This window comes from Bombus fervidus, chromosome 7 (assembly GCF_041682495.2).
Source record: "Bombus fervidus isolate BK054 chromosome 7, iyBomFerv1, whole genome shotgun sequence".
Taxonomy (NCBI): Eukaryota; Metazoa; Arthropoda; class Insecta; order Hymenoptera; family Apidae; genus Bombus; species Bombus fervidus.
This window is the reverse complement of record NC_091523.1, coordinates 4596712-4615405: the sequence shown is the minus strand read 5'-3', so window position 1 is coordinate 4615405 and position 18694 is coordinate 4596712. Positions and strand designations below refer to the sequence as shown.

The window sequence follows — 18694 nt, the reverse complement described above, 5'->3', positions numbered from 1 at the left end:
GTTGTACGGTTTTATACTCGAATAAATCGAATAAATATGTTGTTTGGATAATGTTGATAGTATCCCTGGAGTGAAATATTTTCTATCTATAAAATTGTTTTCGATAATAACTTTAATAATATTAATTGTAATAGGATCAAGATTTATAGTATTCAATTTTAAAAAATATCATTTCCTTTAACTAAACTTTTATTTGTAAAAAAAGGTGTATAACATGGAAATTCGAAGATTTAAGGAATCCTAATGATTTCAAAGTATTAAGACCAGTACTTGGTGAAACTTCAGAAAAAAAACTTCGATATACTTCTTATAACCTTACTGGTGAACACAAGAAATTCTGTCAGAACCAAGACAGCCAAGCACGTTGAAACTTCGGGATCCCCTGGTTTATCGAGGCCTGACTCATAATCGCGGTGAGGTATCGGCGAGGTAACCCTGCAGGGCGAAGTCGAAAAGCCAGCGGCTGTCCGAGAAAAGTCAGACGGTTGTCAGTAAGCCGACTTTGGATCTGGTGTGAATTAATCCTTCGGTTAGTATGCGGGTGGTGAACCGGCTGTTACAACATCGCTGGCAATAACCCTGCGAAATATTGTGTAAAGGGCGATATACCTTCCGGCGGCGCCAACACCCGCTACTTGGCCAGACATGTGCTCGTTGCTTAACTTTCACGCACCTATCTCTAGCCATGGCAAACACACGCCACCCTCGTCGTTTAATCTGCCGATCTTAGATAGAGACTCGACTCGTCCGTGGATTTTCCCCGACGACACTTATCTCGATTCTCTGTTAGTCTACTCAGGACCGTGCACGTAGGGTTGTCGCCTGTCGTTGAATTTTATCGCTCACCGAGGTTGATTGGCTAGGTGTAAAAAACGAGAATGTAGAAAGACTCCCTTTTCGGAGAGAAGAGTTTTTAACAAAGTCGCGTCATCAACACGATGGAATTTGTGATTCAAAAGTCCCCTTAAGTCTCATCCAACAAATTTTGTCCACTGTCATTCAACCTTGCGTCATAACGCAAAACGAAGCGATGTATACCTCGGTTACGGCTATGAATGATTGCCCTAAACCTTTCGTCAAGGTATTTTTGAGGGATCAGTAATAGGATAAAAATATGTATGAAGAATGTACAAAATGAAATAGAGGAAATTGTTAAAACCAATGTGCAGAATAAAAACAGCATTAAGAATTTAATATATGACGGGATCAATACGAGTAGTATATATAATTTGCGGAATGACGTCGTGCAAAATTAATACTGAAAATTAATTAAACGAGTGTCTGTAAAGAGACTTTGTAGTACAATTTTCCCCAAATCTCCATCATTCGATGGGCCTCCATTTAATTTGTTTGTCTTCCAATCTATTAATTAGGTTAATGGAGATCTTGCTGTTTTGTATTTAGCACTGTTAGATCTTTTTATGCGAAAAATATTCTTCTTTTATCTTCGTTAATTAGTAAATTAATGAAACAAAATATCATGGAATTGATTATAATACCCAATGTTGTTACATTAAAATATTAAAAATTTAATTAGCGTAATTTTCTTTAATATGCAATATTATGAAACAAGTTGTGAGTTGAGGTGCTATTTTATGATATTAAACTTTCTTTATGTAGGTATATTAAAATGTTATTCGTTATATTTGGTAGAATTTTATAAAATCAAAACATAAATCTGTAATACGAATATTATACAGAGATTTCAAAACAAATACTTAAGAACAATAACAGGTGTCCCACGGTATCTCAGCGGGGAGTTCTCCATAAATATCTAGGAATAAAATACGTAAAAACAAACAGATTCAAACATTTGCAGCAGCATATAGTAACAAACTAGGGATACATCCTAACGAATTGGCTAAACACCTGACACAAATTTTAAGAGTCAGACAATTGAAGAGAACGAAACCATACAAGTTACTGAAATGAAAAATAAGGAAATACAGTGGAAACACTATTGTAAATGCAACAGAGCCAATTGTAAATGTAATATATGTACAACAATAAAAAATTATATATTTGTATATTTGAACATTCATTTCAGTTTCTGTTTGAATTCGATGAAACATATTTTCAACTTCCTTCTACATTTAGCAAAAATTAAGTTTTTATTATTGAAATTGCATTTAAATAGTATTAAAATATATGAAATATTAGCAATACTATTTTTTGAAAATTATATCCTTAATTAATCAATATTGCACGATTCTAAACGTATTTGCACGGTGACGTTATTGCGCTATCAAGATATGTACATCATATCTATACATATTCAAGGAACATTACTATCACTACTGGAATAACGGAGCCAACAAAAATAAAATCCAGTTAATATTTCGTAAATTTAATGTACCGTTTCGGTACATAATCGTACCATTCATCGATACAGTCATATTTGTGCGATGTTCTAACTTTCGCTGTTATTTAAAACCGGTAAGCGAAACATTGTTTTCAACAGAACATATTACATATTTGAAGTTTGAAGTTTCTTTCCGTTTTATGCAATTCTAATATTAAAAAATTTTTTAGGGATAATAATACAAATTTATAATTTATTTAATTAATAATTTATTTAATTAAATTATTTAATTAATAATTTATAATTTATTAACAAATTAATAATTTATTTAATAAACGTAAAATTATTTTTACGTGCAAAATTATTTGTTGATATGTTCGTTATAATGGTATCGAACTGAATCTCCGAAATAAATGTAACATGAAAAATTTTCGTTTTAAGAGGATGAAATTGATGTCTATGTAGAATATTTCTCCATGTTTGAAATTTTTTGTATCGCTACATCAGCGGCATGTCATGAAAGCGAAGCAACGATCGTAAGCACGGAGTAATTAAGGATTTATGTTCGCTGACGTGGCAAAGCAGTTAAATACAAATCAACGTAGGCACTGCTGCTGCAATATCACGAAATTAATTATTTCATTTTCTCAGCATCCGCTGCTTTCGCTGTCGGTGATGCTTCGAATGCAAATAGAATTTTCAAATGGAACTTAAAACTTCAGCCGAACTTTCTCTTTGCGATAAATAAAACTTTAGCCCCGATAATTACGGAAGTTGATTGTGTTCTCTCTGATCAAGATATACTTACAAAACATTGAAGAGTCAACATATAAAAAAAAGGGGATTTGTAAAAGCTTTTCTCGAAGGTGTCTTGAAAATATCCGAGGGTTAAGAATAGTATTAATGATGAAAAAATAACACACTCTCTTTTTCTAGGCAATTACTTCGCCCACATTTTATTACATATGTCGAGTGTATCCATAAGAACTTCTCTCACTTCATTTCTCATGTAAATAACAACATTCAACTCAACGGCGCAAAGCATAATAATATTATAATAATATATCATGTAACATACAATATATATATACATATATGTATGTATATATTTATATATATACATATATATATTCATATATATACACATATATATACATATATATATGATATATCATTACTCAATAGTCCCTCTTAATTCGTATATTTATATTTATATATTTATATATTTATATTCTGTGTTATGTATACATATATATCTTCGCGTTTAATTCGTTTTATGCATTCGCAAGTTTCGACAGTATCTTTTTGTCTCGAAATTCGAAAGAAGCACGTCTCGAGTATCAGGTCTGGAAAAATTGTACATGGCTTTTATCCTTCCGCTTAAAAATTTATTCAGTCAACTAACTACACGCTTGACCTCTTAAATTGCGAAACAATCACAGTCTTTACGTTTCCTAGAAAATAGTTATGTATAAATTGCTAATAGTTACAATTAAACAAATACAAATATTTATTATTGATTTTCTATAAAATATAATAAATAAATATAATCCACGTATTTTGATAAAGTTATTTTTCGGAGAATACTAATACTAGGTCGTAAAATGTTTAACTAAACAACAATCGTTAGTAGGTACAATTTCTTTCAATTCCACTAACCGTTTTAGAAACATATATATAGAGGAGCGGACTAATTAATACATCTAGCATAATGAGTTCAAGCGAAAGGGGAGAAGTTCGATGTACAAATTTCCGTTTCCGACGTTACCCTGACAAAATACCGTGTTGAGTTTTCGTTTAATTTTAGATTAACTTAGATTTAGAGCTTCTTATCGAGCTTCGAGCGAAAACGATGCGACCGACCACTTAAAATAACTTAACCGCTAAGACGACCGTTCTTCGCGTCGATTTCGTTACACGTTACATGCTAAGGTCAAAATATTCCCCTATGGTATTATTTCCTCCCTGACACACACGCTTGTTTACAATAGCCGTATAAAATTCGGCAAAATTGAACGACCGAACAAAAGCATCTTGCAAAGGATGCGATTCAAGAGTCTGGAATCGGATTGTTTCTCATCGAAGTATTTTCTTCAATCGTGAAAATCTAAAAAACATGTATTTACATTCGAGTGGAAATCGTGTATTAATTTTTGGGCTGTAAGCTACTTTTAGTAGCTACGTTTCAGTATCGGATACTTTTTTAGTCACATGTCTAAAAATAAATTCAGCTTTGATGACATTTTTAAATTTTACTATCTACATGTGTGTGTACGCTTCTATTTTGTTCCACTTAATAAAATAATTCCGTATAATGTTCTTTTCTATTTTTGTGAAGTCGCACGACATTTCGCTTTTCTTTACGACGCATTATGTTTTATTATATTTTTCGTAATTCTTTCCTTGGATTCACTTTCATCGACATGTGCATCAATGTGGAAGGTAGGAATGCAAACTTTCGAACTTTTTAAGCTGTATTGGGTTCATTAACTTGAAGAATTTCTGAATTTGAAGTTCGTCAGTTCTCAAGTTTGAAAGTTACAGAGTTCAGGGTTTATGTAAATGCTGCAATGCAAGTTCCTCTTTCAGCATGTTTTTGGGACAACGGGAATGTAGATAAGCTTGATAAGATTGGTAAATGTTCTTTTTACATTATTTAACTATTTTTCAAAAGTCTGTTATGAAAGTTACTTATGAATTTGTAAACTGTATGTACTCATAAAAGTTACGAATGCATCTCATTTCAAAATTTACAGCACTATTCGAAATATTAATTAGTTCCAAATACTTTGGTTGATTTATGATACGTTCATCGCCATGAAACTTTTGACTTTTGTTTTGATGAAACATCTTTTCTTTGAGAAATAATTGTAAAGGAGTAGTTTTTTACTCCACATGAAATGACAATCGCAATATTTATTCGTGTTGATAGCCGATTATTGTTTTCTCTAGACAGATTCATAATTACACAATTATAATTATCGATATTTTAGAGATGCTTCCATATTTTATTTCTTGTTCAGTTATAGAAAACTACATACCACTTAGATTTTCACATTTAACAATGTACTTTAAGCGAAGAACAATCGAATTCAAGTCACTTGCATCGTTTCTCTTGTACGAGGGCGACCATAACTCAATTCCTAACCGAACGCCTCGGTATATTTACTCTAAATTCAATGCAAACCAGAACAAAAAGTTGTCGCGATACAAGAAAATTCTCAACAGTTTTCCGTGTTTCTCGAAGTAAGCTCTCGAGGCACGAATAAAATGGTCACGAATTCAACAGCATCGCGAGAACTCTTCGTTTCGTTTCTCTCTTCCCGTGTCTATTTACTTATTTAGTCTATGTACTCGTATTTACAGGATCCGCCAGCATGACGAGTCGAACGTTATTATACTCAGGCCGATATTCGTATAATGTATAGTATGCGCCATCGTTCTCTGTATCTGTAGAAATTAGTTCAAGAGGAATACAGGGCGCGAAATCACGCTTCTTCTTTCTCGCCGCAAGCTGAACTGCGTTAATTATGAAGTGCTCGTTCAATATGCGAAATTACACTAAAAATCGAAACAGGATGAACGGAAGATAATTCGAATTAACTGAAACTTCGCGTTCCTTTCGAATTCTTCGAAGCAATTGAATTCGACAAAAAGAGGTGAGTTGTTTAAAAATAAAATGGTTGAAATGATAATTGATAATCGTCTATAAATATTATTATAAGAATAAAACTGCGATATCAGCACAGTTCAGTATTTATTGCATATATTCTACTTGAATTCTATAATGCTTATTTCGTGTGATACTTTGGGTGGGATTTCATAATCTGCAATTGGAATGTCGGTAGTTTTCTCAATTTTTATCGACACACGGAGGCTTGTAATAGCAATACAAACTATTCAAGAGATTACAACGCTCTGTTTCGATCAAAATATTCTTGCGAGAAAAGCAAACCTGTCGCAGTTCGATAGAGACCTCTAGAAAGAAAAAGTGAACTTCAACGCGTGCTATCTACATTCGTTTATTCGTTACAAAAGAAAAGTATTATTTATCTTCGGAACAATTTCTTCAAATTTTTCTCAAAAATATTTTCTCCCTTTCGCCCTGTTTTTTATATCAACAAAGATAATAATTTAGCTGTACTTTTAATCGCTGAAAAGTATTATATACAAAGAGTTTCGTCTATCAGCTCTACTATTGCATTGTATATTTTCCACGCGTGTACAATTTCTACACAAAAATTATGAAATTGTTTAGTTAGAAGAGAAGATAGAAGCACGAATGTTCAAAATTGAGTTTCATTGTTTGGAAAGCAGCTCGATACATTGAGTTGATGAAATTTAAAGATCTGCCGATAGTAAGTCAGCATAATCCTTGAGCTACCCTTCTTTAATCCATCATGGGCTTTAACCCGTTCGCGTCGAGCTACGGGACTCTCGAACCTGTTGCTTTAAACAAGATGTACGCTGAATAATGGATATTCCTAAGTAGTTCGAAGTCCGCTTTAAACTAGCGCAGTTCCGCAGCGGTGTTGCGCGTTTACAGAGAAATTCCGAACCTCGTTAATTAACAGGTGAATAAATTAATCGCGTGATGAATTAACGGAAGGTTATGTCTGTATGGTGCGACTTTGTCAATGTTGTTCTTGATTCGTAATATACGAGGATTTGTGAAAGATCGTTTGTTCGATGGAACTATCATAGAATCTCGTTTAATTTTTCAATCGATTTTCTGCTCTAATTTACGTTATCTTGTAAGTTAAGGTTATTTATTTATGTAGTTAAATTCTTTAAAAGAAACTCAACTATACTATTGGGTTGTCCGGAAAATGTCTTTCTTTCGCAAACGTGTTTTTTATAACAATGCACCGTCATGCAAACGTGAAACCAAGTTTGTGAAATATCGCGGTGTTTATCTCAACGGAACAAAATGGATCGTACGTAATTTAATTTAACGTAATTAATTTAACAAAATAATAAAAACCAAAAAACGTTGTGCGTCTATTATTTCCTCATAAAACGAAAGAAACTTTTCGGACAACCTAATATTAGGAATTCGTATTGAAGAAATTTTTGCAGCATTCTAGATGTACATCGTGTATGTTTTTGATTATCTTTACGATTAGAAAGAATTAAAAACTATTTGAATTTCAAAATATGTAATTTCTCTATGTAATTGAAACTGAATTTTCATTCCTACTCATAGTTATTATTTAGCTATTTTTCTTTTAATTGAAATACCGATACATACCTATTCCTCGATAAGGTCTTATTCAGGGGCATTTTAATGCGTGCGGAATTACAGTTAATTTGCGTTTCCGGATATTCGAGGTTGTAGCGCCCTTGATGGATTAAAATCGATTAAAAGGTTCCACGCGATACCTTTTATTTCACGTTATTAATTTCCATTTTAAAAATTGCTCCAGCAGGCAGCAACATTATTTTATATTTTATTTTCATTTCTTTTTCAATCGTAAATCGTCAAAATTAACGTTCGTGATTACAATCAACGGTTAAAGCTGGTTTGAAATCGAAATTTTGTGAGTGGTATTTCTCGTCGTCGATAAACCTGCAAAATTATTCGTGAAAGGATTTTGGTGTTTTTAGGATTCGATAAAAACGCTTTACGTCCTAATGCAAAACTAATGAAGCTCCGGCAGTAAGAATAAAATTTCTTTATGTCTAAACGTTTTCATCGTCACTTAATCGATACCTACACGTTATTTATATATACTCTGTTTTTCTTTTTTTCCGTTTTAAGCGTTTCGATATTCCTTTCATCTCGATACTATACGTAGAATTTGAGCAGCTGTCTGGTCAACGTGGACACCTCAACGAAATTTAATCATGACGAAAAAATGCCTCGGTGCGTCGCTTTTCTCTGTTTTTCTTTTCCTTCATTTAATTAATTCCTTGGTAATCGCAGATCCCTGGTTTAATTTATTCTAAAATTACATCGTCGAACCTGTGCGAGTGCAAAACCTTAATTGTTTACTAATTGTATTTATGAAAAATAAATTAAATGATAATCAATAAAATATATTCAAAACTTAATAAAAAAATACTCGATAAGAAGATAAGAATATATGACCAGAATGTACCAAAAATATTATCGGTCAGTATTCTATCCTTCGAACTTAAAGATATTTTTAATTAATAATATTCCGTCTTTAATATTCCTTTACCTTTGATGTTCGTTTGACGTTTGTACTCTCCATTTCTTTTTTTTTTTCTTTCTTTGTTTTTTCATGGAAGAACGTCCTCTATGCCGAATCTGACGTTTTAATCTCAACTATCCAGATGGGATCCGCGATTCGGTGTAAGGAACGGCTGGTAGAAAGAAAAGAGAAAAACTGAGGTAAGGGATGGTGGAGAAGGAACACTTCGCAGGCAGAATAAAGAGGGGGAGAGAATCATTCAAGGAGGAAAAATAGAAGAACGAAATCGATGGCGGGGACAGTTTACGCTTGCATCACTTGTCTTTGTTCTTTTGTTATCAGTGCAGAAGGAAACATCGATTATGAAAATAATTTTGAAGTTGCTGGTTCGGAAGACGAAATATTAACTTTAAGAAAATCAGTTTTATTCTGGTATGGAATAAAAAAAATGTCAGGTCCAAGTAAAGAAATTCTAAAATAGAATTCCGTGAGATTAGTTTTGAACCCGAACAGGTTGAAGACTTTCAGCGGAGCTCGAGATCGTTGGCGCGTTCTTCGTGGCGACATTTGGCGTTATACAATATGTTACACTGAAAGCGATAGTCGTTGCACTTTGTGATTTACCCACCCTTCTTTACCTTTCATGTTTCGTACATATCGATTAATCGATAGATATTCATTTCCTATTGCACGATTTCCCATCTCATTTGTCTTCTTGGACACTGCGCTACACTGACTTGGCACGCGTAATTATTATTCTTATTATTAATCTTTTTCCTTATTCGTGTTTTAATATGACACTAACTACTCAGTCATTCTTCCTTCTTTCTCATGTACGTGTATATATGTGTGCTGGTGTTGTCGTGTGCCATCTGTGTCTTTCTTACAGTCGTATTGGTTTCTGACTTCTTATTCTTTTATATTTCGCGAATGAAATCCAGATGATCGACGTCCGACGCGTCTATTTCAATTTGCTTATCGAATGATCGACACCGCGATCAGAGCGATCATCAGAAGCAGTCCAGTCGTTGTCATGTTGACGGCTGAGTCTGAAAATAGAATGTAGATATCATTAGAAACTTCTACAGGAATAAATGGAAAATAAAATAAAGTAAGATATTCATTTTTAGAAATCCTTTGCAATCCTTCTCGTTTAAAATCAAGATTATAAGATGTGGCCAGATGAAAATTTGTTGTTTTCATTGCTTTCTGATATATATTTAGTCTGATATGTTTCTAGATTTCTTACGGAGGCGAAAATAAAGGCTTTACGAATAATCAAATATCATGCTATCTTCTCACGTAAATCTGACAATTATTAAAATAGAATCTTTCTGTTCTTTCTCTAACTACCCATAAGAAATAAGAAAGTGAAAAAAAAAAAAAAAATGAAATAAAAAAGAAGTTCTCGATGTATTAAAACGACCGAGGAAGAGATAGGAACCGCAGGAAATCGGGTAGGCGGGCGTGGATCGAGACCGTAAAAATCGCGTCAGTTGCCCCAAAAGGGTTGCTCGACAATCGAGAAATTCTCGTTGAAAATATCCGGCCGTTGTTCCGGCGGAAAGACGGGCTGCGAAGAATCATCTTTTCTGGCGAAACGAGACGCCGACGATGAAGGACGAGTACTGGCAAACGGGCAGGAAAAAGCAGACGAGTCCAAGTGGACGAAGAGAGGCAAACAAGGGAGGGGAAGTTGGTTATTCTTCCGGCTGGCCTGGCCCATACTCTCAGCCATTACTCGCTTCGAGGGAGATGTATTCCTCTGGTCCCACTCATCTCTAATTACAAATCAGAAACAACTCGCTGGGCCCTCGCCCCAATCATCCCCCGACCAGGCTCTCTTCTGTTCATTTTCCGTTTGTTTCTCGGACTACTCGGCAGTCATCACGTTGACGTTTCTTCGTCTCTCCTATCTCCTTTTCCTTACGAATCCCTCTTGGGACGGTTCCTCATTTCATCGGTTTTGCACCGGCGTTTTCTCTGCCAAGCCTCGCCTCTCTGTTTTTCTTCGTCGACTTTTTACAACGTGGTTTTGCGGTTTTTGCCGCAGCGCGGCGGTCTCCTTCTTTTCCCGCGCCGCCAATCGAGCCACGCCTTTTTTTTTTTTTAATGGTAATATGCGCGATTTTCAGTGGTGTATGTTTGCTGAAGAATTAGGGTCTTTGAGAATGTAAGCCTGATCGTTTCGAAAGTAACGGTTGAAAAAGCAGTTGATACGAACGGATTGAGACAGGTTCGTGTCAGTCGTTTGTGATTAATAAGTAATCTATTTTTTAATACTGTAAAGTTGTATAGCATTATTCAAACATCATTAGTCTAAAATTCCTGTTTTATTTGAGCACTCTACAATTAGAAAATTATTGAAATGATAGCATTTTATGTGAATAAAAATCAGTGGGATTTAAAAAAGACTGAAAAAGATATTAAATTGTATTTATTCATAAATAGACAGGAACATGCTGAGCATTATATGCGGTAAATATAATCACAATGTTTTATTACTCAAAACTAATGCAGTCATGCTGGCAATGTATTATATCGAGAAATGTTAATATTCTGTTTAAAAAATGTTGAAATTGCAAGCTATGTTTACTCGTGTCGGTTCAATTGAATTTACGACAGAACCACGATAATTTGGGCTAAAATGGTAAAAACAATGTTTTGAACACTAGCAAGCAGGAAAAGGCTGGAGCAACAATGAGCTCGACGACTACTGTCAATAAACGAAACGATGTTGATTTTGTACATTTCGTTCCAATCTAACGTATCCATTCTACATTTTCGTTTTGTCTGTTCGGTGTATTTTTTTATGCCGCCAACCATTTCATTTGAAACACGAGTTTCCTGCGATCAGATAGATAATTCATGAGTAGCGTTTCTCGTACTTTTGATCGTTTAAATTTGTTGTTTTTTTACATTGGAATTTAAATGACGAACATTTTTGTTTAATTATTTAAAATATTTTTCCGATTTTATTATTAATTTTACAACGCGTGAATTAATAAGTTATCTATGACAATTACTCCACTGATTTTCAAATGCTTCTATATATTTCAACAGACTTGAGAAATATATTTATAGAAAAAATAATATTTAAAAAATCTATTAACATCGCATTTCTTCTTAGATGCTCTTCAATTTTTCATACTAAGTACTCTTTTGTTTCCACTGAGATTTTCTTTTTTAACGCTTTTGCTACAACGTTATCCTCTTGATCATGAAAATAGCTGTGCACAGAATATCCTATCCGTAACAATTTTATTTCGTATACTCTGGCTACAAGAGTAGAATTTTATCGAAAAGTCTTGCTCCGTTTTTTAATCAAATTTATATATCTGCGCAGCTATATACACATGCTATGATAATAATACTTGTCTTCTTATCTTCGTCGTGGCAATGGTTATGTATGATTTTTCCATTACGTAAGTTATTATATATGGTATAGAAGAAACGAAAAAGTAAACCGTTCATTCAAATTCACGACAAGGAATCTATTAAAAGACTTGTTTAACGAAATCGAATGCATAACGAAATCTAATAAAGCGCTGAGAACCGGCTGGATGGAACCTTCGTCTTTAGAAACTAGCAAGGTATTATGGTTGGACGATTGCTGCGCGAGACAGTTCGGAACAGCTCGATATCGTTTGGCTCTGACTCGCAGTTCGAAAACGAATTTAACGTAAAGGTAGTCTGGGAGAGGAGGGTGTCGCGTTCGACCTTCGATACAACGAGGTTCCCGAGCTACCAAGGAACTAGAAGTACTTATCAAGTTGTGGAAGCTTGTGCGACGCGGTTCCACAGCCGCGTTCCCGTCGTTCTCTACTCTCTTTCTTCTTTTTCCACTCTTTTCTTTCCTCTTTTTCGTCCTCTAGCTTTCCTCCAACGAAATTACCTACTTCCACAGGACTATCGAGATCGAGCCCGCGGAGAAAACGGATTTTCACACTTTCCCATTATGCAAATTCCTTTTAAAAAGAAACCACCGCTGCAGAGAGCGAGCAGAGACCGGCTGTATCGATAGTGGAAGGGGAGGGCGACTTCTCTCTGTCCATTCTAGAAGAGAGCAGGTTGGATCGAGATGGAAAGATAGCCTGGACCGAGGAATTGCAAGTACCGGTTCGGAAAGAAATATTTCAATAATGCCGCAGGCCTCGAGGAATTCTAGTTGGTGCTAAGCTTGACCCGCAGCCGACGTTCCAGCCTCTGTCATTTAAATGCCACTGTAGCGCCACGAAATGCCGGATAAACCGCAACTTCGCAAAAGAGCTGCGGAGGTTTTGTTTCCTTCGGCCTACTCATTTGCCACGTCGACCACTATTCAAGTTAGATTTCAATAGGTTCAACTATGGCTGATATTAGACTTCGATTTTGACATGAACCGGCTCCTCTCGGTTCGGTTCATCCAGCGAACTCGTCCGATATCGGTGTTCGAGGTTATTATTAATTTTTCTGACTTGGAAACGGAGACATCGAACGACTTTGTCCATTAATGAGCAGCCAAGGAAGAATTCCCGATCGGCGAGACGCTGTTTGTCGTTCGTTCACTGATGCCATCGTCGTTCTTATTGTCGTTCGGGTATTCTTGGTTGTATCGAGAAAGTCGACGATTTCTTTCAATAATATTGGCAATGTCTGCTTGGGTAAATGTTGATTGGGCATTGAATACTTTTGAATGGAATGATTCTTTATCGTGGTGAAAAATTGCCAGTGGCCTGGACTAACTTGCCACGTTGTAATTATCGTGCGAATGGAAATTTTCTTCGAATGTTTATAGTGAATGATACAGGATTACTCGTAGATATTTCTAATTCCTAGATAATTATAACTTTTTACGCTTATAAATAGGGCTTCTATATATTCTTTGAAAACTTTGATTAGAATTAAACTTTAAAGAGGTGAGTAACTTCCTCGTAAAAAATAAAACCACCTAAAGTTGTATGACACAAAATTTCATTCCCGTTTTGCTTTGTAAGAACTTAATCCAACAAGAACGATAACTTCAACAGGAACTTAATCTCGAGCGAATTCCCGACAAAAGCTTCGAGAAGCGATAACCCTTTAGCACGAAATTCAGGTTTAATAGTTTCGACGATATTAATCGTATAAATCCCGGTCAATGAAAATACCATTTACATGCAAGTCCATTTCCTCGTTTAAACCAAATAATAAGAAATCATGCGCTATACGATGCGTTACAAATACGATGGCGTACATAGTCGAGAAAGTCAATGTCAAGCACTGCTATCGTCGATGCTTGAAGAAAAGAAACCGGGAAACAAGAAAGTGGAGAGAATGGTAGTCGTGTTTGTCAGGCTGTCTCGTTTTAAATTACTTCGCAATTGTTGCACGTAACAACAGAGCTTACCGCTGTCTGGGGTCCAATTGTAGTTTCTTTTCCTATCTAGGTCGCTCGATTTTTGCTCAGACTTGCCGATCTCGCTGAGGTTCGACTGGAATTTATTACCTGCAAGCAAAAATAACCGGCCGCTCTAAATGGGCTTGACATACAATGAAATTACACTGGGCTGTAACCACGTATCGTAGCCGGGAACCCGTTTTAAATGAAAATATGGCGGTCACCAAATTAAATGCAAATATCAAAAGTTTTAACGTTAGCACCCGAACGAACCCTGGCTACTGCGTTCCGTTTCGTTTCGTCTCGTTCCATCCCGTTTCGTTTCGTGTTTTATCCACTCCATGGTGTTTCATCGAAATTTCGTTGGAAATAATATTTGACGAAACAGAGATACAGAGGAAAGACAGAGGCGGTTGTTTACCATATGCTCGAGATCGTTGAAAACGGAGTCGAAAATGGATGAAACGTGAAACGTTAAATTGTTATCCGTTGGAATCGGATTACGCGTGGGTATGCCGTGAACTGGAAAGTCTGGATACATTTTACATTTTCTTTTTTTATCTGTATTATTTCTCATTTGTGTTGGCAGTGCAATTTCAAATCCAAGAGTATTATCGAAAAATCGTTTCGAAACATTTCTTTTTGAGAAAGTGATTATAGCAAAAATATATTTTTGCCTATTCTTTAGGATTCTTGACTAAACATTTGTTTTTCTACATTTACATTTCGTATTTCATCTCCACGTTTCAGTTACTTAAAAATGATTCTAATAGCAGGCATTATTTAAATTATGGAATGTAATAATATACGTAGTAAATGTGAAAATATATTGTTTAATAGCCTGTTTTTAGAAATCCAAAGAAAAAGTTTCGCGATCGCGAAAAGTCGATAACGAGACGTTCGCTCTTGTCAAGCATGGTTAAATATAATTTCCCATAGTTGCGATCTAAATCCAGCCAGTATCCTGTCCTGGTGGAATGCATAGCGAGCGATTGCGAACAGCGACAAAGGATGACTTGAAACAATAGTTAACGCGAACAGAATAGAGAGAAAGCGCAGGAGACAGAGTTAGAACGCGGCGAGTTAAAGAATAGAAGGAAGTGGCCGGAGGTGCAAAGTAAACGGGGACAAAGGGACTAGTACTTTGTGGCCCCTCGGTTGAAGATGTTTACGGGCCTGTTATGCGTAAAGTGGGTGGCAAACGCGGTAACTAGTATGCAAACTACGAGTAAACACAATTCCCTTATCCACTGTATCGTCCTGGAGCCGTTTCACGCTGGCGCGCTTGTCACGGGCCAGTCCACCGGATCAAATCAAGTAATGAAACTAGCACACGTTGACTACGTACCGAGAGGAACTAACAGAGAAAGATAGGGGGAGAGAGAGAGAGAGAGAGAGAGAGAGAGAGAGAGAGAAAGAGAGAGAGAAAGGCGGGAGTGATGGAATGACACTGTCTATCTCTCTCTGTCAGAGAGAAGTCGCTCAGGGAACAGCTTTTTCGTTGGTATAATCCTCGTGGCCGCGTGCACCTCGCGACCAGGTGGAGTCAGCGACGACTAGAAATTTTGTAGTTACAACGCGGGTTCCATTTGCATACATCAACCAACGGACCGGGAGAACCGAATTTCCCGCAGGAAGGATCTCATTGACGGGCATCGCGTGCTTCCTAGCCCCACTGATGTCAACAGAATCCGTTCACGGATCTCTGCATTTCTCGTTACCGATTTTGGTTTCGACTGGTTCCACCGGGTTCGCCTGCGTGGAAAAAACGTGTCCGTGCTTGATCACATTCTTCGTCTGACTCGCAATCTCGCGTTTAGGGTCGGAATTTTGGAACTGGTTTGATTAGTTTCAGCTCGGAACTTGATAGAATGCAGATTTGACGTGAATGTAAACGAAGCCTGCATTCCAATGTATTTTCTGCGAATTTTTTATCTTCATTGCGAGTAAATCTCATTTTTTTCCAATTTCTCCCATTAAATAAAGCTTCTTTTTAAGCTACCACCCTTCACGTTTCGGAACCTAATTTTCTACGATCGTACGTATCATCTTTACGACAATGAGGCGTGAAGTATAATAGACACATGTCCAAATTCTTCATCAACGTCGATTCTTCTTCTCTACTTTCTTCCTTTCGGTAACAAATGTGTCAGACAATACGCTGACTAGTCGAAACTCTTCCGCAACGATTTCAAACATTCAAAATTCTCGCATCACGAAGCCGTACCAACAATCGCAACTAACCATCCTGCGCTCCTTACCGCTTTCGATCCCCATACAAACGAGCTCTAACCCTCAAGCTATCCTCGAACCATCTCGAAAAGAAGCTCGGACTCGAATGTGACGAGCCGGATCGCCGTCTCTGCTCGTCGTATTTCAATTCCATAAAAGCCGGAAGCATAGTGGGGAAACTTACGGCCCCGAGAATCGTCCTCGTCGAAACAATATCGATAAACCCTGTCAGCACCGAGAGAGAGAGAGAGAGAGAGAGAGAGAGAGAGAGAGAGAGAGAGAGAGAGAGAGAGAGAGAGAGAGAGAGAGAGAGAGAGAGAGAGAGAGAGAGAGAGAGAGAGAGAGGAGAGTCGCTACTTAAGCCTCCGGTATAGCCTGATCGAACCCGCCGCTTTACTTGGTAACCTGGTGATTAGATTTTGTAAGTTGGTCGGCTAAAGGAACGCGCGATGTCTGTACTGGTTGGCAAGTGGAGGAAAGCTTGCAGAGGAACAGGCTCTTGACACAATACCCTATTTCGGACGAGATAATGGGCGATCATCCTGATACACACGCGTGCGCTGTGAGTCACTTGTTCGCCGGCTGTGTGTATAATAGCGTCTACTCCCGATACAGAAGTACGGGAGTCGGATCTAACCGGTCGTATACACGTCGAGGGACAACAAGGTGAGACACACTGGCGTACCGAGGAATGGATAGGCCAGACAGACATATGCAAATCTCAACCAAACATTAGCGGCGACAGTATATCGTGTGGTGTATCGTATACATGGAACGCTCAAGGAGAATGCTTGTCGATGCTTCTTGGAATTACGTATTCGTAATTACTTTGAATATTTGCAATAATCGGTTTTGTAATTCGCATATTTTTGGTAGAAGAATTTTACTTAGTTTTACTTTCTTTATTAAAGTTAGGCGAGTAAATATCGTGATCATGTTTTTTCACGTTTGAAGTAGTTCATATTCAGTTTTCGCGATCTCCCTCTTGTGCTTACATTTGACGATTCTACATTTTTTTACTCTTTCAGGCGATTATCTAGTTTGGATTAACTCTGTTACGTATACGGAATTTTTTCGCTCCAATGCTTTCGTTTAATTAAAAATTACTTTCTAGTCCCGAGGGATACTATTCTTTAGTATAAAATTATAACAAAAAATATTTAATTAAAATTTTGAAAATTGGGAAGTCTTCATAACCAACGAAAGACACGATTAATGTTCTTGTTCATGACTTACGCCTTGAAAGGGTTCAAATCATAGTTCATAAAAAGTATTTCTTTTTACATAAATTTGTTATTTAAGCTGCATTCACTGTTCAACGATGCAAAATGTAGCGCCGTGTGAAGTTTATCAATGAACGCGGAGAACGTTCTGGCTAGAATTTCAATAAGCTCTCTCATCGTACTGTGTTAAATTTCGGAACAGGAAACAATCTGTATAGCAAAGCCGAATGTGGAAAGTAAGGGGCAAGCGGCATTATAACTTGTTCTATATTCAAGGATTGTTAAGCAGTATAAATGGCCTGTAAGGTGGCACGGAACCGTGTAATACGTCAACAATGAAAACGTGTTAAGGTGATTAACATTTCGTAGTTATTAGGAGAGACAAAAATCGCAGTAGACTGTTGAAACCTCATTAAACGTTCTAATAAGATTGTTGACAATTATATTTTGTTATTGTAGTACCTAAATTTTATTATCGAACACGCGTTTCTAACACCCGATAGATTTAAATTTACACGACGCTTTCTTTAACAATTTTATACAAATTTTATTGCTTTCCTTCTATCAAGGTAGCTACTATGATGAAAGTGTAATCCACTAAGAATTGTATAATCGAAACATCTTTAATCAAAACAGCTTGGAAGACCAAACAGGAATACAGTTTCCGAATTCTACTTGGGTTCTTTTGTATTAAACTTCAAAAATCAAGAAAAATTCCTCCGACATTTCGATATTTGCTCATACTCACAAACTATTATTTTGAATCAAACAGGAATTGTCTTGTTAACGAAATTTTAAAGGTCCACCGTCGATCTTCCCTACACCGTTTAGAGCAATTAAACTTTCCATTCTTGCTTCGACTACAAACCACAAACCGGTGTTTGGTATAAACTTTCTCTTATACCAAAAAGGATAACCTATGGCTCATTTTCCCAGGAGCGTAGCTACCTTCCAAACAAAATTCCCTTCGAGGTTCGAAGTTTTCTGATGAAACCTCGATTTGCAAGGCGATACGAAAGAAGAAATTTAAAAAGTCAACGAAGTGATTCGGAATTCAACGGAACGAGCGTTTCGGCCGTGCACATTTTGCAGGATCATTAGCGGACAGCTTTACACTTTCATTTCCATCCATTCTGCCTTGCAAAGCAGCGGTACACGTGAAATTTGAAATGCAACGAATTTCCAAGACTGCAAATTAGAATGGCATAGCTGCTAATATTTATGGCGCGAGTGTGCGTTTGAACGCGTACTCCTCGAGCAGAGGGAGCTAAGTGGGACATAAACATATCATTAGGCTTCAACAGAACCGCCACCTCCCTCGTACTCTGAGTATTATGTTAGCATCGATGCGCATGTGATTGCGTACACATTGAGCCTATATAGGCAGCTGGCTAAGTCGATGCTTAATACCCTATGATCG

At 36.6% G+C, this 18694-nt stretch overlaps 2 protein-coding genes across 3 annotated transcripts in view; both read right to left on the bottom strand.

Annotated features, from left to right (window-relative positions):
- The window catches only part of LOC139988969 (damage-control phosphatase ARMT1), a 300302-nt gene that overhangs the window by 20236 nt on the left and 261372 nt on the right, over positions 1 to 18694 (bottom strand). The gene's annotated exons all lie outside the window — the stretch shown is intronic.
- Positions 8187 to 18694, bottom strand: part of LOC139988968 (lachesin) — a 260206-nt gene continuing 249698 nt past the window's right edge. The window contains exons 10-11 of one of the 2 annotated variants that reach the window (XM_072006801.1): positions 13829 to 13927; positions 8187 to 9509 (exon numbers count right to left, since the gene is read on the bottom strand). In XM_072006801.1, coding sequence (XP_071862902.1) covers positions 9436 to 9509; positions 13829 to 13927 — 173 coding nt within the window. In that variant the 3' untranslated portion in view covers positions 8187 to 9435. The remainder of the gene's footprint in view (positions 9510 to 13828; positions 13928 to 18694) is intronic. The other variant, XM_072006802.1, reaches the window with a different exon arrangement.